Source organism: Rhynchophorus ferrugineus, unplaced genomic scaffold (assembly GCF_030347505.1).
Source record: "Rhynchophorus ferrugineus isolate W39M unplaced genomic scaffold, kcgeb_rfMv2 rfM9, whole genome shotgun sequence".
Lineage (NCBI taxonomy): Eukaryota > Metazoa > Arthropoda > Insecta > Coleoptera > Curculionidae > Rhynchophorus > Rhynchophorus ferrugineus.
Window position 1 is genome coordinate 7,067,545 of NW_027472588.1, and position 24,931 is coordinate 7,092,475.

At 30.1% G+C, this 24,931-nt stretch overlaps 1 protein-coding gene across 1 annotated transcript in view; it reads right to left on the reverse strand.

Annotated features, from left to right (window-relative positions):
• The window catches only part of 5-HT2A (5-hydroxytryptamine receptor 2A), a 211,175-nt gene that overhangs the window by 25,164 nt on the left and 161,080 nt on the right, over window positions 1–24,931 (reverse strand). The window contains exons 3-4 of the mRNA XM_076413281.1: window positions 17,293–17,517; window positions 8,611–8,896 (exon numbers count right to left, since the gene is read on the reverse strand). Coding sequence (XP_076269396.1) covers window positions 8,611–8,896; window positions 17,293–17,517 — 511 coding nt within the window. The remainder of the gene's footprint in view (window positions 1–8,610; window positions 8,897–17,292; window positions 17,518–24,931) is intronic.

Below are 24,931 nucleotides of genomic sequence, written 5' to 3' on the forward strand. Positions count from 1 at the left end.
TACAATGATATACTATGTCTCCAGATACATATCAATTACTCGGTCCTTATGCAAGAACATTATTCCTAAGCTGGGTTTTGTTCACCAGACACCAAATAAAATCAAAAGCTATAATGCTGTAAGTTCTAAAGACCTAAAATTTTCCCACTATTTTGCGAACTATATCAAGAAAAATGTTAGAAGCTAGTGTCAACCGTAAATAATTTAGTGAATCGTAAAAAGGTGGAATTGAAAGGATAAGTAAAAATGAAACATTGAAAAAAAATCAAATTAAAATCATTGAAAATCGACATAGAAATGTCTAAATAGAAAACCCATTGGTTGTGTAGACCCGTTGTATTCACCAAACTTTGGTCCTTGCTCTCTCTAGCATTCGAATTCTATCGTTTGAAATATAGAAAATGATCGTAATTACGTATAAACCATACTTAAATATTCAGTCACTTATGTATCTTATTTTATATAATATGTGAAATACTAATTTCCTGTCAATTTATTTCAATTGAATCTCGTAGTTACAAGAAAATGATTGTTTGTCAACTTATAATATTGTCAGACCTCAGACTCGGAACTTCACTGTCAGCTTAATATTTATGTCTGGCATCAATGATAACTAAAATAAGAGTAATTTTAACGTATGGATTATATAAAACTTGCAAACGTTAAAAATATCTCTGGACATCCTTCAATAAAATTGAACTTTTATCTAGTAGCCTTCATACTCTGAAGTAGCAGAATACAAAGGTGCGATATCGGAGATATATGCTGAACTCTCAGTCTCACTGATCTGTCGTTATTCGTCGTTGTAAAATCTGAAATTAATTTTCTGTGCTCTGCTATAACTTTTCGACAGATTCACATTCTTAGTTTTTGCTCATGAATGGCCATTAAGGATATTTGCTGCACATTTCTTGTCTGCTAATTGTTGACAAAATTAACTAACACCTGGTATTAACGGAGATCCATTTAGTCCATTTCGAAAGAGAGTCGACCATCTAGTTTTATTCAATTATTCCCACGAAATTTTCTACCACATATAATTGTTGTTCTGGAACTCTAATAATAAAGTAGCCTATGGAAAACAATGGCAAATAAAGTAAGCGCATTCGACAAGTTATCAGGAAACAATTATTTAACCAACTCGAAATGATCAATGCCCATTCCTTGTCCTTTTTCTTTAAATAAACTTTCATGCTACTGATACATGGCAGCGAGCATAATAGGAGATTAAAATTTTTGTTTGGAAAACTTTGTAAATATTTAAAAACTTTTTCAAATAATTCGCCGTTCCCCTCTCGTCTTTTATCAAATTCTCCCCCATTGTGTCGTCGGTATTAATTAAATTTTAATTAAAAATATGAGGCGGCTATCATTAATTACCGATTTTAATTGCCGTTTATACTGAACTGACTCTAAAGTGTGTGGAATGAATTAGAGTTGAAAATAGTGGGGATTTTCATTAAAAACTGAATAAATTTGATATAATTATATAGTCACTGAGTGACGTGATAGTTTTGCGGTAGTCGTGGCTTCAAATCCTATACCAGTATGTATGTTTATTTATGCGTTATCTGTTGGCAAGTGCGTAAAATCTGACAAGAAAATAGCATGTCAATCGCACCAGCGACACGGTAGTTTAAGACCGAAAGATTATCGAGATAATCTCTAAATGATGAAAAAAGGGTAAAATATTTCGTATTTTATATAAAATTGTACCCAATCAAAATAATATTGAAAAATCTTAATCTTAAAAAACTTGACATAAAAAAATTCAAAAAAGGTTTCTATTAATACTAATAATTTATAAATAACTAACTATTTTCAATCAAATTCAAATAGAGTTTTGAAAACTGATGATACTTTCTAGATAAACGAATTATTTGCATCAATAATACAGACAAAATTAGTGGATGTTAACAGTAATTAATAAATAATCTAAATTATCAATAAACTGAAAAATATTTTTAAATTAATCGAAAATGTTTTATTGAATGTTGATTAATCAAAATACTATAAGATAGTCGGATTTATATATCCACAGAAATTGATTTATTCAAAGACTGTGATAACTCAACTCTACAAAGGGTTTCAATGAATGCTAAGGGAGTTTTTAGGTCTATAGATTCACTGACTTCAACAATATAACTTAGTCATAACTTTGATCAACGACTCTTTGTCAATTTTCTAGTAAAACATAATTTCGTCTTCGATTTTAGATGAGAAACAAAATATCTGCGATATAAGGTAGATTTACCCAAGCCCTTCAACTATTCTCTCTAGTCGATATTTTAAAAAAATCATTTTATGATATTAGTTTTTGGTCGTAAGAAGCCGAATTAATTATTTGTCCAGGTATGAGTAGCTTAAGATGAAGGACTCCTTTGTGCAAGTTTGGATTTTATTTATTACGAAGCTTCTTCGAGATTCCGTCGTGACGTTCTCCATTCATTATTGTCGTAAGCGATCTAATTTACATCGGCCATAACCATTCGTTGCAAATATTACTTTAATTAGTATCGATTTGATAGTAATTCACAAAGAGAAACATCTACCATTAAATTGTTCAATTCTGATTCATGTAGGACCCAAGTATGAAGCTTCTTCGTTACCCAGTGTTATATACCTAGTTATAATAGATAGAAAAATGCAATACTTGCATATTCGTTTCGCTTTATGGGCAAACATTAAACAGTTAACCAATGTACCTACGGAGAGAAAAAAGTTTACTCAGCTATTTTCTTTGACGTAGCGCAAACCTTCAGTAAAGCCTAGCATAAGGGACTCCTATATTCGTTACCGAATATATACAATTAAGCTTTACATTCCTACATCTCGGCCATGGTATTTAGAGTTAAATAAAAGAAGCTTCCTCTTTAATTAAGATTCGACAATTCAAGAAAGAATAGCAGGTACCCCAAGGTAGTGTTTTGGGTTCTGTGCTTTACCCACTCTTTACATGTGAATAGAAAATATAACTTACTATTGGTACATTTGCTGATGAAACTGCGATACTTGCTGTTGGAGACAGTAACAAAGAAGCAATTAGAAACTACAGCATGTAATTATATAAATAAGTGGATATGGACATGAAAAAAGTCAACGAAAGAAGTAGCATATCAAATGTAAGAGGAAAGAACTCAAATTAAAATACCAAAAAAATATATTGTTTATTTGGAAGAAAGTCCAGATAATCTGTATCTAATAAGTTGCTGCTCTACAAGCAAATACTAAAACCTATATGGGACCTTTGGGATTCAGTTATGGAGATGTTCTGCGATAAGTAATACCAGTACTTCAAAATAAACCCCTGAGGAGTATTACGAATGCACCCAGATACTATAGGAATAATTATATCCACCAAGAGGTTTGGATTCCAACTGTCATAAAGGAAATTAAGAGATTTGCAACAAGACATGAGGGAAGGCTCCACTTTCATATAAACACCAAATTAGGGGTCAAAACTGAACTAGGACGCAGACTCAAGTATACCAAACCGTGTCATCTTGTGTACTTGTGTATACAACATGATACTGTAAGAAAACAATTAAAACTAAATTTATTACAATCAATAAAATATTAATGAGAAATACCGCCAATTCCGAAAATTAGTCCTACAGAAAAACCTCATCGGGATTGCTTCAAGACAGGGCCGTAAACAAGGCAACAAAGTTAGGCTTTAATCATTTTCGCAATGAATTTGAGCTCGGCCAAATTTCGTAATAAACTTTTCTCGAAAGGGTTTGTTATAAGAGCGTTATTGCTCAATGGAACATTAATAATTCTATAAAGATTATAATCTTAAAATGATGTCTCCCTTAATTAGGTTAATTAATTTTATTAGTTTTTGATTAAAATTATAAGAACCAGAATTGTTCTCATACTTTAATAAGTTTTTTTCATTATATATTTCTTCTTTGTTGAAATGGAAGTTATGGAAGCATAATCATAAGAGTAATTCCTTCTTTTAATATATAAATTTGGCTATACTAGATTTATATTTCCTTTTCGATGCTTAAATGGATCATCATGATCATTCTCATTTATTTAAAACAGTTTTTCTGTGAATTTGTTATGACACTGAATAACTTTTATAGCTTCTGAATATTTCAATGTTTATTTATATCTGTTTCTTTATATTTTAAAGTTTTTTTTTGTCAAGGAGGGTTTATCTGGACTGAACCTACTATTTAACGTGGACGAACCACGGTATTCGGCATTGAGCCTATCGACTGGCGAGTGATCAACTTAGAAATCATCCCAAAAGACATTCGGTCTTGCCAAGCCTGGTTACTGGCATAACTGGAATAATTTTCTTTATCGGATTTTACACTCTTGCCTAGGACAATCACAAATATGAAACAAATATGATCAAATAAACATAAATTTACGACCATTCCCCAGCCGGATTCGAACCCGCGACTATCGCAACAGTAGATGGACTGTCCTGTCGCCTTTACCACTGCGCCAACCAAAGCGGCTCTGAATTTTTATTGTTTACATACCTTATTGAAGTACGGCAAAATATAACGAATTTATAGTGTTTTTAATAAAATATATTTATATATACTAGATATATATTATATATTTCGTACCAACGATAGCTTCCAGTTGACTATTAAATCTAAATATTTTGAAATCGTTTTACTTCAAAGCGTTGCAATATAAAATTCTATATATAAAGCCATTGACTATTCAGCGATGCCTGTAAACGATTTCGAAATTGATTAAATTCTTTTTAAATTGATTTTTCTATGCCTTACATCAAACATATGCCAATCATTTTATAGCTCGAGTATTTCCATTAATAATAAAGTAGTGAAGAAACACTATCGTAACACCCACGTGTTGGAAAAGTATACTAAAATTCTAATAAATGAAAAACCATATTCCTTTGTTTCTTTCGGTATATTGTCCATTGTTGATTACGTAGCGTAGGCAAGACAAAATAGGGATATATGGTCTGCATTAAGAAATGACGATGTATGAACACACGACAGGATCCAGGTGGGATTTCATTTCGGTATCAATATATGAAGGCTCTGAAAAGGTGCTCGCCACAAAAGTTTACATTTACATATATCCATGTATATTTTCCTCGAATTTTTTCTAGATTTCATCTTAGAAAGTAACACTTCGTATATTTCCTTATGTGTTTATATTTATATAATATTACAAAGTGTTCATCACAACTTACGACATTATGATACGCACCGATGCCAGCAGAAATTAGTTTATGACCCTTTGTTAATTAACTGCTTGCGATTTTATTACCTCGGTAAGAAACATGAATAGAAATAAAAAAACCAAATCTGATTATATCATTTCATTTCTCCTTTGTCTTTCACTCTGCTTTTCTCTACTTTGTCGATTTCTCTATCATTATTTGTAGTTATTGCATCATCAAGATGAGTCGTTCTTGTTGCGTTATAAAATGAATATGGGAATGCTTTTTCAGAGTAGATATAATTTCGAAATTAACTTCTGCGAGGGTTGTGAATCTGCATTCTGGCTCACCACTGTTACAAGTATGCATCACAACCGCCGAAATTATGATACTTAGAACGTAAAAAAATTACAAATATTTCATTTGGACATTAACTATGAAACTATTTTACGATGTTTCCAACTCTTAGTTATTGTACTGTATATAATTATTTTTAATTACATAATAAACGGTAAGTGAAAATATTACGTCGCACTGTAGATATTAGATTCAGTAGCGGTATGTACATGACAGGTATTTATCTCGTATATTTCATCAGCAAGCTGAAAAGTTCCTAACTTTCCATAGAACATTTATGTTTCCATTGTCCCTTAATATTAGGGATGTTGTAAAGGCTTGAAATTAAAATTGTTTCTAACTTTCTAACACGAACCGTATAAATATGTACATTGCATTTCATTATAACTTTCAATGTTTTATAAATGTATTAACATTTTTTCTCCAGTATAGGAATATGTTAGTAATAATCTTAATAATATAATAAAAAACTGAGGATGTCTGATTTATTACCGGTTTAGTTCAAACTTACATAGTCGATAAATTTTAACTTTTTACTTCAGTAGCATTGCAACATAGAACTTTTGGTATATGTTCACTTTATTTTTAGACATTTTCCGATTCCCTGGGTTCAAATTTTATTGCTTCGAACTTCTTTCCATGAGCATGTAAAGCGTTTTAGTATCAGTCGGTTAGTGTACGTATAAGTGTTTGATAAATTAGATTTAAATTTATATGTTTCTAAAAATTGAACTTCATATGATTACCTATAATTCTCAGGAAGTAGGCTATGGATTGCCTTTTTAAACATTCACTTTTGATATATGTTGAGCATAGAATATGTATTTTATATTCATTATTCAGTTGGTTGTTCCTAATTGTTTTTATTTCGTGTTGAATAAATATTTAGGTTCTTAATAATTAATATTATATATAAAATTTAAATAAAAACTTGGTGTTAACTGTTAGTTTAGAAAATTTAAGATTTTATGTTAAATTTCGTCAAGAAGAAGCTCACTTATTTAAATTTTGCTATAAAGTTATATTGTTTGAATCATTTTTACGACTTTCTTGGTTATAAAATATTTTTATTTTCATAAAGTTTTATTCGATACATAAATTTAATATGTTTTAAGTGAATATAGAAATAAAATATATTTAGAGATATTTTATTATGTTTTAATTATTCTCATTCAGTTAGCCATTATATAGTTATTTATCAATGTATTAGTAAACAAGTATTAGTAATAAATAACGTATTAAAAAAATTATATTTCTACATTAAATATAAGCATTTAATACATTTTCCTTTAGCATTTACTCAACGGAAAACTGATACCATAATAGAAATATTCCTAGGTCAATGATATAAACTTTTCCATAATGCATGTTTGATTAATGATTAGGAAAATGACTAATGGTTTTTCTTTCCCCTGCTTTCGCGATAAATGTATCTATAATATTTGGTATATTTAGTCCTAAGTGATCGAAAAATATAATTCATGTACCTGGAAGTGCTAACAGAGAGATATAAATAAATCCCAAAATTACATAAAGCAACAAAATATTTTACGTTAACTAAAGGATATTTAAATGTAAGTAACTATCATAAAAAACAATGGCATATAAAATTTTAGCAAGCTCAAAAATTGTGCGAAATGCAGAAATAGTTACAATAGCAAAACAAATCGAAGTAAGACTAGAAAAAGAATTGGCAGAAAATGAGTATCATATCCAAATTAATTATGACATAAAGAGAGAACTAGAAATATATGATATAATAAAAAAAATATATAAAATAAAAACTGACTAAAGACTGTTCAACTTCAAAGGACATAACATTTTATGCTCTAGAAATAAGAATAGAGAAAATAATAGCAGGAAGTGTGCATCATAAGCAAATGAATTATGAAATGAAAAATAAATATAAATTGATATAGTAACAAATATAATATCACAGAAAGTGAAGTAGTTAGGTCATGTTTTAAGAAGTGATTCGAAATATATTACAAATGGAGAGGAGAATTGGGAACAGAAATAAAAGAAGATAAAATAATGGAAAATCATATTAAAATGTATTATGAAATGAAGATATCGGAATAGATATAAGAAAAATAAAATGCCATGGAGCGAATTGAAGTGAAAATGGCATCAAACAGAGTTAAAAGATAAAGATAGTTAAAATAGCAGAAATATTTTATTCGCATCAAAAGAATCACACCAAAAATCTGACGTTAAATTTTATACATACTTGTAGTTTCGTTAATTATCTGATTAGTATCAAATGATATGGCATAATGTATTTAATTTTAAAAAAATCCGAAATTAATCAGATTTTTTAGTTAGGCATGTGCGAAATTCTTAATGATATGATACTAATTTTGTATATAATATGATAAAACAAGATAAATGATATAGGAAGTAAAGAAAGAAGGATAGAGATGTTTAGACGGATCTGAAATAAAATCTATGAAAATAATGAAATCTATGTTTCTGTTTACTTCATAATTCTTTTGGATATGATATATTTTTTCCGTTTTTTTACTTCTCTTCGCTCCTTGATTTTTTAGTTTTCTTTTTTTACCTATTCCTTTGTCTTTCGTCATTACATAATTAATTTAGATATGGTAGAAATTGTCTGTTATTTTTGTTTCTATTCTTAGTTTGATTTATTCTTCAATTTTATTCTTATTTTCCTATTTTATTTCGGTTTAATTTAAGCATGATTTGGTTGAATTGGAATTAAGAAAATATTAAGTAATGGATAAGATAAATTGTGTCAATGAATATTACGAATTAAATAGAGACTGAACAAATTCAAAGACCATAATTATTTTTGCATCCTAATCATTGAAGAGTTTAAGACGTAATAAAGAACAAAACTTTAGTGTGAAACAAAAATCTGGCATTAATTATTTTGTACACTTATAGTGATATGGCGGTGAAATTTCGTTTTTCAACTTTTCTGATTAACAGTAACTTATATCGGGTAATATATTTGATTGAAAAAAATCCGAAACTAATCAGATTTCTTCGATCGGCGTGTGCGAAAAACTGAACCGAGGTAAATAAGACAAACACGGTAAATTGGAAACGCGTTATCTCCTTACCGATCGCCACTTCCAACGGTCCGCCATAGTGGATTATCGCTCGGTGTCGGCGTTCGTTCCTGCTTATTCGCAAATCGGCCGCCCAATCTTCGGATCTGATCGTTTTCTGGGTGTTCGGCTGCGAAACGGGCTTTTTTCCGCAACAGTTGTACGGTTAGAGCGTAGCTTATCATCATTACCGTCATGGGAATGTAGAAAGCAATTAGACTGCCGAAGACGAAAAACGCCCGGTTGTTTATGACGCATTTTTTCGGATCCGGCATGATATTCTCGTGATTGATTATACCTGGAACAGAAAATTGATTTCAGTTTCCTTATCAATGCACACCTAACTAATAGCAATCAATATTATATATATAGTAATGTTTTTAAAATATTAGTATCGTTTTTTAAGTCGGTTGAAGTGACTAATTTCTTTACACATTGCTTGAAACCAGTAAGGATTTATGGCGTTCATCTCTGTGATTGTATTAGGAAAAGGAATAGAAATATCACACAAATGTTCCAAAATAAGGTAATGCGAGGTATTGAGTTTCTCAAGATTTTATGTAATTATGGGTTAGTCAGAAGATTAAAGAGTAAAACCATTTGATTTTATTTAGGCAAATTATAAGTAAAACTGAGTAGCATAAGTACCTTGTAATTTTATAACCGTATCAAAGTGGGATAAAGAAATAGCTTATAAATAGAGGTAGTTTTTTAGATCGTCATAGTAAATAATAACGGGAATTCATAATATAGCATATAAAACTTTGAAGAAACTTTATAATTTGTTATCGAATCAATTACAATTCACTTTATAGCTGAACTATCACAATTCTCGTCCAATAAAACCCCGATCCGACTTCAAATAAGTCTTAGTACTCCTACAATCCGAATCACCTCAACATCTAGTCCCTCTGTTCTCTCCGTACCGGCATTAAAATCGATCATTATCTTTTGTTTATTCCTTTTTTATGTTTTGATTTTTATGTTTCAGTTCTCCAAATATTAGCGCAGGTCCTGAGGGAATCCGGCAGCGGATATAAAATCATGAAGTTCTCGACGAAAACAAAAAAATAAAAGCGTCCATTAATAGAAGTTCATAAACTGGGAACTGGAGCGGAAACTCGTTACCGACACAATAAATTTTGAAACGATTCCTGAAGAAGGAAGTAAACCTATAATATTCCCATTTTCTACAAATACATCATGTCCGCGGTTCGAACAGCTGGGGAGGATGTTTCAAGATATATAGCGGGGTGGTATTTATTACCGAAGCGTGTTAGTCGAAGTGATTATTAGTAATATGGTTTATTAATGACAGTAAATTCGTTAAAGGCTGTAATAACCAGTAACAAAATGATTCCTTTTTTTAAGTTAAAATAAAACTAAAATGGAAATAAAAACTGCAGAAACTGTACATCATATCCGATTTATAATTCGCATAAAACAAGAAAGACAAAAATAGAAATTGAACTAAAAAATCAGCGTGAAGTGGCTATGGCATGACTTAAAAATTGACCAAATATTTATTACCAATATGACTAAAATATAGAGGATAGTAGGTGTCATATCCCAGTGAAATATGATATGGCTAAGAATATATAAATAAAAATAGAATAAGCTTGGTCCTTGTTTAACATAAAATAACTATCATATCCAAATGAAATATGAAATGAAAAATAGAAATGGATATGGAAAGTAAAATAAAATATCTGGGAGCAAATTGAACTGAAAACAGGAGAAAATGCGTTTCATATCAAAATGAATTATGAAAAGAAATATGTAAATAAATATACAGGGAAAAATGAATTATAAAATAGTGAAATTTATAGGAGGTTATGATAAGCCACCAAAAAGATATTACAAATATGATTATAAGGTGGACGATAGCAGGCAAAAGCACAAAAGGAGCAAATATTTGCATGAATTTAAGCATAATTTGTTTGAACTAGAGATAAGCAAAAAATAAATAATAATAAGAAACGGTAAGTCGACCTAGAGTATTATGTGATAAGAAATAATATAAGAACTGTAAAGATACAAATACATATACAAAAGACAATATAAAAGGGCAATCTCTTTCTTGGCGTAAAGCTAAGAATAGAAAGAAAATCACCGGAAAATGGGTATCATATTTAAATTAATTATGATATGACGAAAGGCGGAGGAATAGGTACGTAAAGAAGAAAAGATATAACAATAGAAAAAACGCATAAATATGTACAGAAAGAAAAATAAAACTGCAGATAATGATTGTCCAGGAAATGTCTACAGTGGTGGCAAGACATATCACAAACATGTTTACAAGATGTATGATAGAAGATAAAAGAAAAAAGAAAGTTAAAGACTAAATATTAAAGATTTAGGTGTGATTAGAAATAATGCGAAGATGAAATAATATAATATAGCTTAAATATATATATAGCCGAAATAGTTTGGAAACACCCTATTTTTACATACAAACATACATAACTTTCTCATATTTCCAAATCCAAAATGATAGCGTAACTAATAATAAATCATACACAATTATTGAGAAAAAACAATTACTCTCTATTAAAAAACATATCTTTAGCATATTAAAAATGAGGTACTAACACTTTTTCTATCACAAGATAGCTAGTATACTTTTTTATGCAAAATCTCCAGGAAACATCGCTAAACTACAAAGAAGAGTAATTATAACCTTATTTACGAGAAATGTTCTAAATTAGTCTTTTGCGGATACAGTTCCTCTTTAATGTGCAAAGAACGGCGTAGATTGTGGTTTAAAAAAGATTTGTGTTAAGGTCATTTTTCTTCTCGGTTTTTTTCCTTGCCTGAGGGTTACGTTTCTTCGGTGATAAATGTTGGCAATTTTAGAATTACTAATAAAAAGCCGCGTACATTAGTTTACCAGAAGTGTAAATAATGTTATTCTCAGTGGTTATATTAAACCGACAAAAAGTTATTATTGAGACCACGAAATGATTTCCATAATATCTTGTTTGAATAACTACTAATGTTCGGAAACAAAGTACTGTAAGGAATAATTGTACTGTAAAGAGAAAACGTTGAATATGCAAAACATAGAATAAAAAAATGAAAAACAAATGTTGTAGAAAAAGCTATAAACTATTAACATAAGCGATGGTATAAAGGCACTACAGATAAAACAAACTAATGAAAGACTACTAGAACTAAAAAAAGAAATAAGAATAAAAAGCCTAATAATAATACAGATTGAATAGAACAGAAAATCAAACGATAAATATTCAGAATCAATAAGGAATACAATTATGGAAATATAAAACAGGTGGTGGTAGATAAAACAAAGGACTCTACCCAATAGAAATAGGAATCTTTTTAGCAAAAGCAAAAACCTAGACACACGGAATGTTTAAAAACAACAGTTCAATAATTCAGTTGTTATTCTTGAGTATTTCTTAGTATGTATGTCACATAGGGTTGCTTCTAGACGACTTTTCATAAAATATCAACAAAAATAATTTCGCAATCACTCTACTCATCTGATTTAGCTCCTTTGGATTGTCGGTCATTCCTTATACCCAAAAAAGCGTTTCGATGAGATTGATTCTAATATAGGGGCAAAATATATTTTCCTTTTATATAAAAATATGTAAAAGAGAAGAAATACATTTCCAAAATAAACAATACATATGAGTTTTTTTCTTATTATTAGTTTAGAATACTATACTATTTTAGTAAAGTAATACAGAAAAATTACAGATAAAATAAGTTTAAAAAACTATAAATAATCACTTACTGGACAACAAAATATTAATATATTTTGTTATTAGTACTTTAAACGAATTATTTTAATTAATATTAAAAGATCAAAGACTTAGCGCTCTAAAAGTTTATGAGATTATTATTATTTAAATCAGTCTCAAAGTTTAACGACTCCGAAACTCTGACGAAAGATCTCTAAGAGGTTTTAACTAAGATATTGACATAATATCAATTTAAAGCTTATACAGGGATTTTAGTTGCAAATAGGCTTTGCCAGTTTTCCCTTTTGGATAGATAAGTATTTTATCTAGTTTTTTTTTGACTTAATAATTTTAGTATACGCTAAAAACTCGTTAGAACTTAAAATTACGTAGTTATTTTACCACGTTGTTTCAATTAATTACACTATTTGTACAAAATTAATTGCGGAAATTTACCCTAATTGTCAAAAATATATTATGTACTTGAGAGATCTCGACATATTAACGAATAACTTAAATTAATCTAATTGTATCTGTAATTTACTTATATAAATTAAAGGTTAAAATATATAAATAAAAAATAAAAATTATTTAGAATATTTTATTATACTAAGAAAGCTTTTTCCAATTCATTTTGATTTTATATTATTTAATTTAATTAGCTTGAATTAATTATGGTTGAATTTCGACCACTGAGCGATCACTAATACACATTATTCAATCGATTAGATATATTGCCAATTCAAAATAGCAGTGACATGGGAAACGTCACAATGTTGCCACAGCTACTCTGAGTTTTAGTACATTTAGGTTCTGAAATATAACAAAATTTTAATATAAGTAAAATAATTGAACAAATATTCTATTAAATATAATTTATTTTAACATTATATTACATCAAATGAATTTATTATCGAAGAACATAAAACTACAATTAATTTTACAGCCACAATAATTTATAGGCTAGAGTTGTTGTTCATCGTTGTTCTATTATATATTCATTGAGCTTTTTTCCATACTAGTATCATTTTTACTTTCATTAGATAGCATATTTATGTTTTACGCTTAGTTCTTTCTTTCGATGCGATGTATCCTTGTAAAGTCATTATGTTATTATTATATTTCTCTTTAGTTTGTTCTGTTGCTACCTGTATACATTTTTCTTGATAAAACTACATTTAATCACTGTATTCTCTTTAATGTATTTGCCATATCTGCAAAACAGTTAGTATTACTTCTCTACTCATACATGTTAATCAAATGTTCATGTAAATCTTTGACACTCTGTAATAAAATTCAATACAATTAAAGTGTATTAATTGTATACTGACCTCTCCTCTTTCATTACTCTGTCTTAGTAATCGTCAGCATTGAATTATAAAGCAACATTCATAAAGTTTTATTCAATCACAGTCACTGTCAGAAATAAATACTAGTCAAGTTAATAACCAAACTGTTTATTTCCAATCTCAATCAAATTTAATTTTATTAAATTTTAATTTATATATATATATATATATATATATATATATATATATATATATATATATATATATATATATATATATATATATATATATGGTGAATATCGTGCATTGTACATAACAATAAGTGATGGTTACTACAAGTTTTTTGAAAGCTGATTTTCAAACTTTCAAAAGACAAGTTATGGTTCATTTCTTCATGGTAGTCACCCTTGGTCCTAGAGAAACACACTGTACATGAAACAATTCTGCACCAGGAATAAAACCGGTTTCCAGCATGAAGAACTATATGTCTGCAATGAATAAATGTTATGACTAACAAAACCTATTCGATAGTTATTCCAACCTTTACCTTTATCCATGAACCTTTATTGTCTTTATATTATATTTATTATCATCTTGCCATGAGCAACCCAATGTACCATTCTGAAATATTCATGGCTCTTTTAAATATATAAATTGATATAATTCTTCCTTGATTTTGCTATTTCTTTAAAAATTGCATTTTAAAAAAAAAATCTCTGAATTATGGGATATCTTCGGGTTATCTATACACCACTTAAATCCTATATTATCTAACAATGTATGAACAGATGTTCAACATCACTCAAATAGCTGTAACTCTTTTGGATCTTTGTGGATACTTTCTAGACTAACAATTTTCTCTGAAATAATTGTATTAAATTATGTTTCGATTGAAAAAACTACTTACTACTTAATAAAAACCGCGGCGATTTAAAATTTATTAAAACAAAGCGTTAAAATAACGTTCGCCGGTTTATAATCCGTAATTATAATATTTTGAAGAATTTTCAGATGTTTGGCAAACGGACAAATTTTGCAGGCTCATTCCGTTACATGTTCGAACTTCGCTAACAGCATTCTATCTCTTTTTAAATATAATAAAATGACAAGGATAATATGTCTGACTGTAATTCGAATTTATAACTTTAGACAGACATATATTGACACGCGTGTCACTGCTATTTTGAATTCACTATATTGCAGTAACCAAAAGGAATGACATCCTTTTAAGTAAATACGATATGATTAAATATGTATGGATTAATTGATTCACAACTGAAAACACCACTACCATATCTAATTATACATGTTCGTAATTATACATAAATGTAAACTGCCTTACGCACAATAGAAATCTACGTATATAGGTAATTAACAGATGTTACTGTTAATTAAATAATGTTTCTGTCAATGAAGGTTAATCGAACCGAAACAGATTGCTAAATGCATAGAGAAACTTAATATCAAAGTTTCCATAGTGATGAAATAAAGCACAAAATATTCAATGCAAATTTTATAAATAAATCATACTGCACTAACCTATTCAAAAACTAGTATATTGGCACGAAATTGTATTATAAATAATAGCAGTATTAGCAATATTAAAAACAATTATTTACAGAGTTTTCCAAGAATAACCGATTTAACTACTAATAAAATAAACTATAAGAGAAGCACTGCTTATTATAATTTCAAGTTTTATCTAGTAAAAATTCTCTGGTGGCTCCATTTATGCTTTTCGAAGATAATTAATAAATTTCCTCTTGATTTCCCAGCAATCTTTGAAAATGTAATTATTACACTTATAACCTATTTTTAATCAAATACATTGATCATATATAAGTAAAACTCTTGTTATGAAAATTCCTGAAAATACATTTGAATCTAGAAGATATTCATATGGGCATTAATATATGAAGCAAGAAACCTTGAGTTAATATTATTCTGTAGTGTGTTGTTGCTGATAATTTTCCTGGTAATGATAACAGGTTAATTGAAAAGTCCCCGGCCTACCATAGTAAAACATATTTTTTCGGCAAAATTAGTTTTTTTTATTCGACATAATTCTCTTCAAGGGTGATACACTGACTATAGCGACCCTCCAACTTTCCTATACCATTTTTGTAGTACGACTTGTCCTTTGCTTCAAAATAGGCCTCCGTTTCGGCGATCACCTTTTCATTCGACGAAAATTTCTTTCCAGTGAACATTCCTTTGAGATTTGAGAACAGGAAATAGGCGCTGGGAGCCAGATCTGGAGAATACGGTGAATGAGGAAGCAATTCGAAGGCCAATTCATGGATTTTTAACACGGTGCATTGTCTTGGTGAAGAAGCACTTTCTTTTTCTTCAAATGCGGCGGTTTCTCGGCGATTTAGTTCTTCAAACGGTCCAATAACGCTATATAATAGTCGCTGTTGATGGTCCTTCCTTTTTAAGGTAGTCAATAGAAATTATTCCATGCCTATCCGAAAATATAGACGCCATAACTTTGGCCAGTCTACTGTTGCGTTCCTACGCCTTCTAGCGGGTTCATCGTGTGCAGTTCACTCGGCTGACAGTCGATTGGACTTCGGAGTGAAATGATGGAGTCATGTTTTATCTATTGTCACATATAGATGCAAAAACTCGGGTTTATTAGGCTTGATCATCTTCAAACACTGCTCTACTCAATCAACTCGTCGTTGTTTTTGGTCAAAAGTGAGCTCGCGCAGCACCCAATATGCACAGAGCTTTCTCATGTCCAAATATTCGTGAATGCTATGAGCACCTTCAGTTAATATTTTATCCAATTTCAATTTACGGCCATTCAAAGTCATTTTGAAGATTTTTTATATATTTTCGTCGGTAACAACCTCTTATGGGCGTCCACTGCGTTCACCGTCTTCGGTGCTCATTTTACCACGTCTAGACTTAGCATACCAATCATTGACCGTTGATTTTCTTGAGGCAGTATCCGTAAATCGGCATCAAGCCAAGTTTTTGATTCAGCTGTATTTTTTCCTTCAAAAAGCGATATTTTATCGACACGCCAAATTCCTTTTTAGCCATTTTTTTCACAATAACAAAAGTCTCTTCACTCAAAATGCTATAATTGACAAACTAATGATCCTACAGCTGTCAAATTTATTCGTATATATATTTTAACTAAAAAACATATGGATTTATTTCTAGTTGCGCCATCTATGTGTCAGGCCTGGGAATTTTCAATTTCAATTCGTTTCTAATAATGATTGTTTTCTACCTTATTCTTATATTACTATTTCTAGTTATTATTACTTGTTTCTTATGACTTTTTTTTCTTATATATAATCTTAGGTTCCAATATTTTTGCCCTTATTCTTAATATTGAAAGACGCTGTGGTGTTTCTGGTTTGGACCAATAGTGTTAAGCCTTAAACAACAAACAAAAAACAATCAAACCCTCAAGGGGAATTTTTGAACCTATAATTTTGAAACGTAAAATGAAAATTAGTTAAAATATTACAGTAAAATACTACCATAGCTCTACTCTTTCCAATTTTCCGGTAGCATAGATAACTAATGTTCATTTATTGGATGTTGAAAATTGATTATTTAGCCACCGAATATTATTTTTATTAATTCAAAAAAGTTTTTCATGCTCTATTTTGTAATATTTTATTATTTATGTCAACTGATATTCTTACCTATAAAATATTTATATAAATACTTACCCAAAACAGTAATTGAGCTGGAAACAATCATGGAAAGTAACCATGCCAGACCGATCCTTAATATGACCGTTCTTGTGGTGGTGCTATGTCTGGTTTTAAGAGGATTCCTGATTCCCAGATATCGGCCTAGACTGATGAAACACATATGCATAATGGATGCGGAGCAAGCTAATACATCACATGTGGTGTAGACGTTGCACCAAAGGAGACCGAAGGGCCATTCGCCTGAAAAAAAGGAGTTTATAGAGCAGATTATCTCTATAAATTAATTGTCAAGTTTTTAATAAATATTATAAGTTTTAGTAATTATGAATTAATTTCTACCGATTTTTTTATAAGTTCATGGCTTCCTTATGAAGAATTGTGTCTCATAATTTAACGTGTTTCAGATTATTTATCGTTCTAAATAAAGAAGCAAATATTCCTTTATACAAAATTGAAAAACTAGGAAATTAAGAATACGATCTGATTTTAAAACTAATTTATAGAGTATAAAATTGCAGAATAAAATCGACGTTGTGATAATATGAGTTAATTGCTATTTTAACTGACCATATATATAGTCATAGCTGTAAATGTTAAATAAATGCTATTCTTAAAATGGAATTTTCAAAAACTATCACTGATAATATCAAAATTATTTCAACGATGCGGTGTAATTAATTGAGCGATAGACTAGCCAAAAATACGAGAAATTATTATTTAGATATCAACTTTATTTTATAATAAAACTTATATTATAGTCTTGTTAGTTAGGAGCTCTGCTGGATGAGGAATCAACCAGCATATAGCAAGCCCGACGATGCATATGATCCATATTGATGACTTTATTACATCGACGGTTCGGTAAATGAAAGTTTAAGTCAGTTGTTTATTTATTGTTTGTAAGCTAAAGAGGTCCTGAACCTTGGGAGACCGGATGGAAAGTGAAGAAGAACTGCATATCGAGATGGAGAAGTTGATCAAAGGTGTTCTGCACTTGGCGTTGGAAAATAACACAGAAATTAGAAGGAAACTAAACGGTAATAACCACCCTAAAAAATTTTGGAATTGGTATCAGAAAAAAGAACTGAACTTCAGAACTTCAGAAGAATACAAGCCTATTTGCTACATGGAAGTGTTTTGGGACTAATCCTTTATCTGCTGTACACTCGGGACTTGCCTACATGCAATAAAAATTTTGTTGCTACATTTCGAGGTGAGATAATAACACTGAATCAACCAAAAAGTTACAATCATCTATTGCTGAAATACAACGCTGAATCAAACAATCAAAATAAATCAGTTAATATTGATTTCACCAATAAAATAATCAGGTACAAGGTAGTATAATCAGCAACTAGTTCCATATGGAAATACATCCAAATATCTTGACATAACTTTTGATGTTACAAAAATAGCTGTAGCTGCTATAGCAAAAATAGCTGCTTTTGATAGCTGTATTACAAAAAAATTACTATTTTTGGAGTAGATATTATGCTCTGTCAGGATATGTAATAAGCTCCTTCTTTATCAACAAGTCTTGAAACAATTGAGAAATTCTGTGTGTTCTATTCTAGGATGGTGCTGCGAAATATTGCTGATGCTCTATGGTACATTAATAAGGATAATCTGCATAAGGACCTGAATATTTATAGGACTATAAAGGCTCAAAGGCATGAATAGAGGCTCATGAGCATGTCAGTATTGGATTTTTCCAGCTCTTAGATAATGATGGCTTAAAGAGAGTAAAGCCATTTGATCTAGTTCAATGAAGTTAAAATTAAAACTCAGAGTACATTAAAAACAGTAACATAGATGTTGGAATAAATCCTTTGTAATTTTAAAATCATAGTATGTTATAATAAGACCAAATAGCATATTAGTGTTAGTTTACTTAGATTGCTATGATAAATAATTTTTAAAAACATATACATTTTCTGAAAAAATTATGAAAATATCTCTTTATTCATATTCTACGATAGCTATAAATATTCAATCAAATAACAATATATTAATTGATGCAGAAAAATATCAACTCATATCAACTATACAAATATTTTAGAAGCTGCAGAAAGACAAACTTTACTCACGGATAATTAAAATGTATACACTCATCAGAACATCGTTATTACATTTAACTTTTATCCAAAAGTTACATATGAAGACATTCTAATTGTTTCCTCTTGAGGCGTGCTTGGGCATCTGAAAAGGAAATTAAGACGGATGGCTACATAAAACATTTAACCCTCGGAAAGGAAAAGCTGATAAAGACTTTTTGCAAATAAAACTTTCAAGTCGTTATTGCTGTAATGATAGCGAACAGGCCAAATTATATGTTATTTTACAATTATCGAGCTATTATTCTAAGCATTCTGGATATATGAGAAGTAAAATTTGATATTGTATTAGGTAGTCAGTTTTGAAGTTTTTTAAAAAAAGAAAAAATGCGTCATATAAAAGAAATATAGTGATAATATCCTATCAACAACGTATTCAGTTTAGTTTACTTGTATACAGTACTACACAATACTATATTATTTATGTAATTTATAGTTTGTTATATATGTTTAAATAAGTCATGTTATTTTGAAAGGGTTATTTTATATTAATTAAAATTAAATTAAACGTTTCTTCTCATTCAATCATTGTCTAGATATTATAATTTCATTACTTTAGCCAACTTTTGTGTATAGAATATTAAAAGATCCGCACAATAATACTTTTGCTATGTTTTGTCTACGAATTTACGTTTTATTCATGGTTTGAGGCGATTAGTTCAAATTTACGGGATGGGTAAGTCTTTGGACACATCTCCATGAAAAATGTAAGAGATGCAGACGTTACTGCATCTCATACATTCCCACAGAGAGATAGCAGCTATTTATGGAGTTTCAAAGTCTGTTGCTAATCGAACTAAAATTAAAATTGACAATAAAAAGGGCTTGAAGCAAGAGTGGAACAGTTTTTGTATCCTGTTGTTGCGGGTGATGAAAATTGGATTCTTTGCGAACATCCAAAGCAAAAACATTCAACATCACCCCTCTATTTGCTGAAATCAGCAGGTGTTGTATACTATGAGCTGCTAGAACCTATTAAAACTGTCTGTGGGAAGCGCATCGACTACATTTGATGTCACAAAATCGGTAAAAACATACTTGAATACATTAAAATGGGAGATGCTATCAAATCTGCCGTATCTCCAGACCTTGCTCCTACTGGTTACTACTTGTTCCGACATTTAAAATTAACAATAATATTTCAACTACTACAAGCTAATCACGTTGAAGTCGGTATGAGCAACAAATTAGGTTTATATTGTACGTAATTTAATTTTGTATATAATTTACAAAATTATATTATTATTTTTGTATTGTTTCGGTTCGGCACCTACTTCAAACTAATCAGTTGATAGTAGTTAAAATAATATTGTAAATAGATAAATAGGTTTAGGTATTAAGCTAAATTGTGTGTATGTAGTAGAATATAAAATACGTGTAGTAGATAGGTTAAATAAAGTTCTTGTTTATTTTTATTTAGTTATTACAACGATTATTTTGTAACTATTTTGTTTTAAAGTCGTCGGTTAAAATAAGTCGGTTCAATTTTTATGTACATTTTTCAAATTTTTCTTTTTTTAGTGCTAGATGTTTACTCAAAAAATTACGCAGTTATTTTATTAAGTATCATAATGGGTAAGCTAAGTAAAAGGTCCGTATGTGGAAAAATAGGTATAAAGAGACAGTGATTGAATATAAGGAACCTAGGCTAGATGATTAGACAAATGTTCCAACCAAACTAGAATAACAATAAAAAGTCATTGCCTCCGCCGGGAATCGAACCCAAGATCACCACGTGTGAACTGAACGCTCTAAGCACTACACCATAGAAGCAGTTGCCTGCTATATTTCTACGGCTTCCCACATGCTATGTTTAATGCTTAAATAGCAAACTGAATGGCGTTTGCACTGAACTACTTCCTTTCACCCATTACATCAGTTCAGCAATAACATTACAAATATACAGCATACACAAATATCTGGTTATTTTAGATAAAAAAATATCTGAAAACTTTATACTTGCTTTTGAAATTTGAGGGTTTCCCTCGATGACATCGGAATCCACCATCAAATCATGACTTGGTTCCAACGGGACCACTTTGGAAGAGCGCTCTTTCGAATAAAGGAAGAATTTTGGAAATTGGTCCATAATTGACTCAGAAATCGGTGAACATAGATTAAAAAAATGTGTAGTCGAATGTAGAACGTCCTCCTTTTTTAAAGTTGGTTATGCAACAGGTGGGTCCCGATACCAATATGATTGCGCGCTATTTTGGTTATATGACCTTTAGCTCGGTTTCGCTCTAACCATTGTATTGTGTAGACGTCCAAATTTTATTTTGGATAAACATAGGCCACAAGAACGAGCAGAAATAGTGATAATATTTATTGAAAATAATAGTTCTATTATTGCCACTCAGCGGAAATTGCGTCAAAAATATCCTAATCGTCCATTTCCTCACAAAACCAAAATTTATCGTCTACATGCGAATTTTCAACAGAACGGTACGACAGCAGACAGGCCTCGTTCTGGCAGACAGCGGACGTCTCGTAAGCTGCAATTGTCGCTCTGGTGTGCGATAGTGTTACAGCGTCTCCAGAAACATCTATTCGGAGACGTGGTTCCTAGTTATACATTTCTGCACGCAGTTTAGGGTGAATTTTGAAAACTTATTGGAAAATGTTTCGGTACAAAATTCAATTAGTCCAAAAATTGCTACCGAGAGATCCTGATCAACGAGTTGAGTACAGTTATACAATCCAAAGGCTGCTTGGTGTAATTGAAAATTTTTAGTCTAAATTGATAAGGAGCGAGGAAGCCCATTTTCTTTTCAGTGTATACGACAATATAATATAAAATATAACAGTCGGGTTTGGGGAACACAGTACACACAGCTCGTTCAACAATTCTTCAACACAAGGCTACTTTTATAAAGCTTCAAATTAAAAAAAATCCTTTAAAGATAGTTTATAGGCCTAATATTTTCGCTCACAAATGATGTAATTATTTTTTTGTTACAAATCTACTTTTGAAATGCCACATTACAATAAAAATAGTTCTCCATAATTTAAAATTTATTGACGAGCTCCATCAGGGAATTTTAATCAGTCCTGTTAGGGAAATGAAAAGTAAATTTACTCGTTTTTTTCTCTCCTCTTCTGCTGGGATAATTTTAATTTTAATAGGCATCAAAAGACGTCGGTTGTTGGAAAAACAACGTAAAATTTGAATAAATTATCAGACGGGGAGGTCTCGCAAGACGCCCTCCTTTTCTCATTCTTTTCTCTATCAGAACGCATTATGTTTTCATTCATTACTGTTTTCATTCGTCCTTGAGATAAGCCTAATTAATGATAATAAACTCGGCGGAAACTAAATTGGATTTTCCGCGCCGAGTGCTTTAAAATTTAATATTGCCGAGATTTCAGACGGTGTAAAATTCGCGGCATAACTTGATAGGCGCGATTTGTTCCTATTTTACGTTTCGACTGGTCTGTTGCACTTTGTGCTTTCTTATAATGATTCATCCGGATTATTGTAACTTCGTTTTCTTATAATAAAAATCAAAAGACTAATTAAAGTATACACGGTTTTGTACCTGAACAACTAAAAGCTGAATAAAAAACAGCAGTGCGTTTTTAAAAATTGGTTCAACTTTTCGAAATACTCAATATATTCATCATTTAACATGTTTTTACCATTAACATTCACCAACAAATAACGTTAAGAATCGTTCTTATCTGCTCGACTCGAAAAAGTTTTTTTATACGGAACTTTATTTGAATCAAGGTCATAGAAAATCTCTGAGAGTGGCTAAAAATTGTATTAGTAGGTGTATAAAATAAGGGTTCCCATTTGAAAGTTTTTTTTGCAACAGTAAATTAAACCATATCTAACCAACCTTTACTCCATACGGATATTCTGAACAAATATCTATGCAATTCTCGATGAACATCACACATAAGCAGCGTTATCTACCGAAACCAAAATATAAATGATGTGATAAAAGAAACTATAAAAAATATCTATTATGAACCCCTACTTATTACAGTTCCAAAATGCATTCATCAGATGGCATCTTGCATTATAATTTCATGTTAACGTTTTCTTTTGCTAGTATTAGATTAATTCTATCTTCACATTTTTAATCTTTAATTCAACTTTACTGACTTGATTTAGACTGCTTGCATAACATGAGTTGAGTTGCTCGCTGTTAAATATATATAGGTTTCTTGCAGTCCGTCAAATATACCGTCAATTTATAACACCGTCTGAGAATTATTTAACCCTATACATTTAGTTTTTCCTACTGTTAATTCCTCCGTGGCCTTCAAAATGTATTTAAGGAAACAGGTCCAAGAAATAGTCGCAAGGGACTACATCTGGAGAATATGGTGTACGGGACAGCAATCCCTAGCCTAATTTAAGGATTTTTTCCATGGTGACTACACATGTGAGGACAATGCACGAGTCTTGAAGCCAAAATATTTTTTGTGTTAAATGAGTTTTATCTTTTGCAAACAATCGATATGAATGACATTAAAAAGTCACTGATTTGTCAAACAGTCTTCGTATAAGTGAGTCTATTGTTTTTTTATTTATGCAAGTTTTCAAGTCTCACCTTTCTGTGTCTACCTTTTATTGATATATTTGTTTACTTATTTATTTGTTTGTTTTGTTATTTATGACAACCACTTTTTGGTTAGTTTGTTTACCGGATTTAATTTACCCCATTCATCGTGTTATTACACGCATGCTAGAGGTGCTCCTGATATTTCATTAATTATATTTCGAGGTAATAAAAGCCCTTGCTATGTGTTGTGTATTGCACAATACATTTAAGATAATTATGCTGCCCAAGACAAAACGTTATTTAACCACCTTTCATCATGTATCCACAGTTTCCTCAATTATATTAGGACAGGGGTCATTGTATCATTGTAATTTTCAAACACATATTGTAACATATGATATATTACATTTTGTTAAATTATGCTTATTAATTTTTAGAACGTTCAAGCGTTTATTTATTGCTCTTTTTTATCTTTACGAATTTCATATATTATAATATTATATTTTCATTTTCTAAATCACTTTTCAACACTTCAACATTCACCAATAAAATGAAGGTAATGACTTACTAATAAGTTAAACATTACTATTGAGAAATTTCTATATAAAATTATTTTAAATTATATAGAGAACTGAATTTATTTATTGTATTACTTTCCGTGAATATTACTAAAGCTTCATTGAAGGCTAAGGTCGTCAACCTAGCTTAAAACACGCCTTTACAACCCTTAGGTCTTAATAATAACTTTAATTAATAAATTAATAATAACTTTAAATTGAACTTCCACTGATTACTATAAATAAAGGAATATTTTTCATTCATAGATCAAAGCAAGTTTTGATTAAAATGATTTTATCGAATTTATGCGAAGTTCGGTTATTGATATACAAATATAATTAAAATTGAAAATAATATATTTAAAATATGAATGAATAAAAAATATCAATGCACATAAAATGTATATTCTTTTCTCTAGATTGAGAACAAATAAGTTATAAATTTTATGCATTTATTGTGAATTGTGTG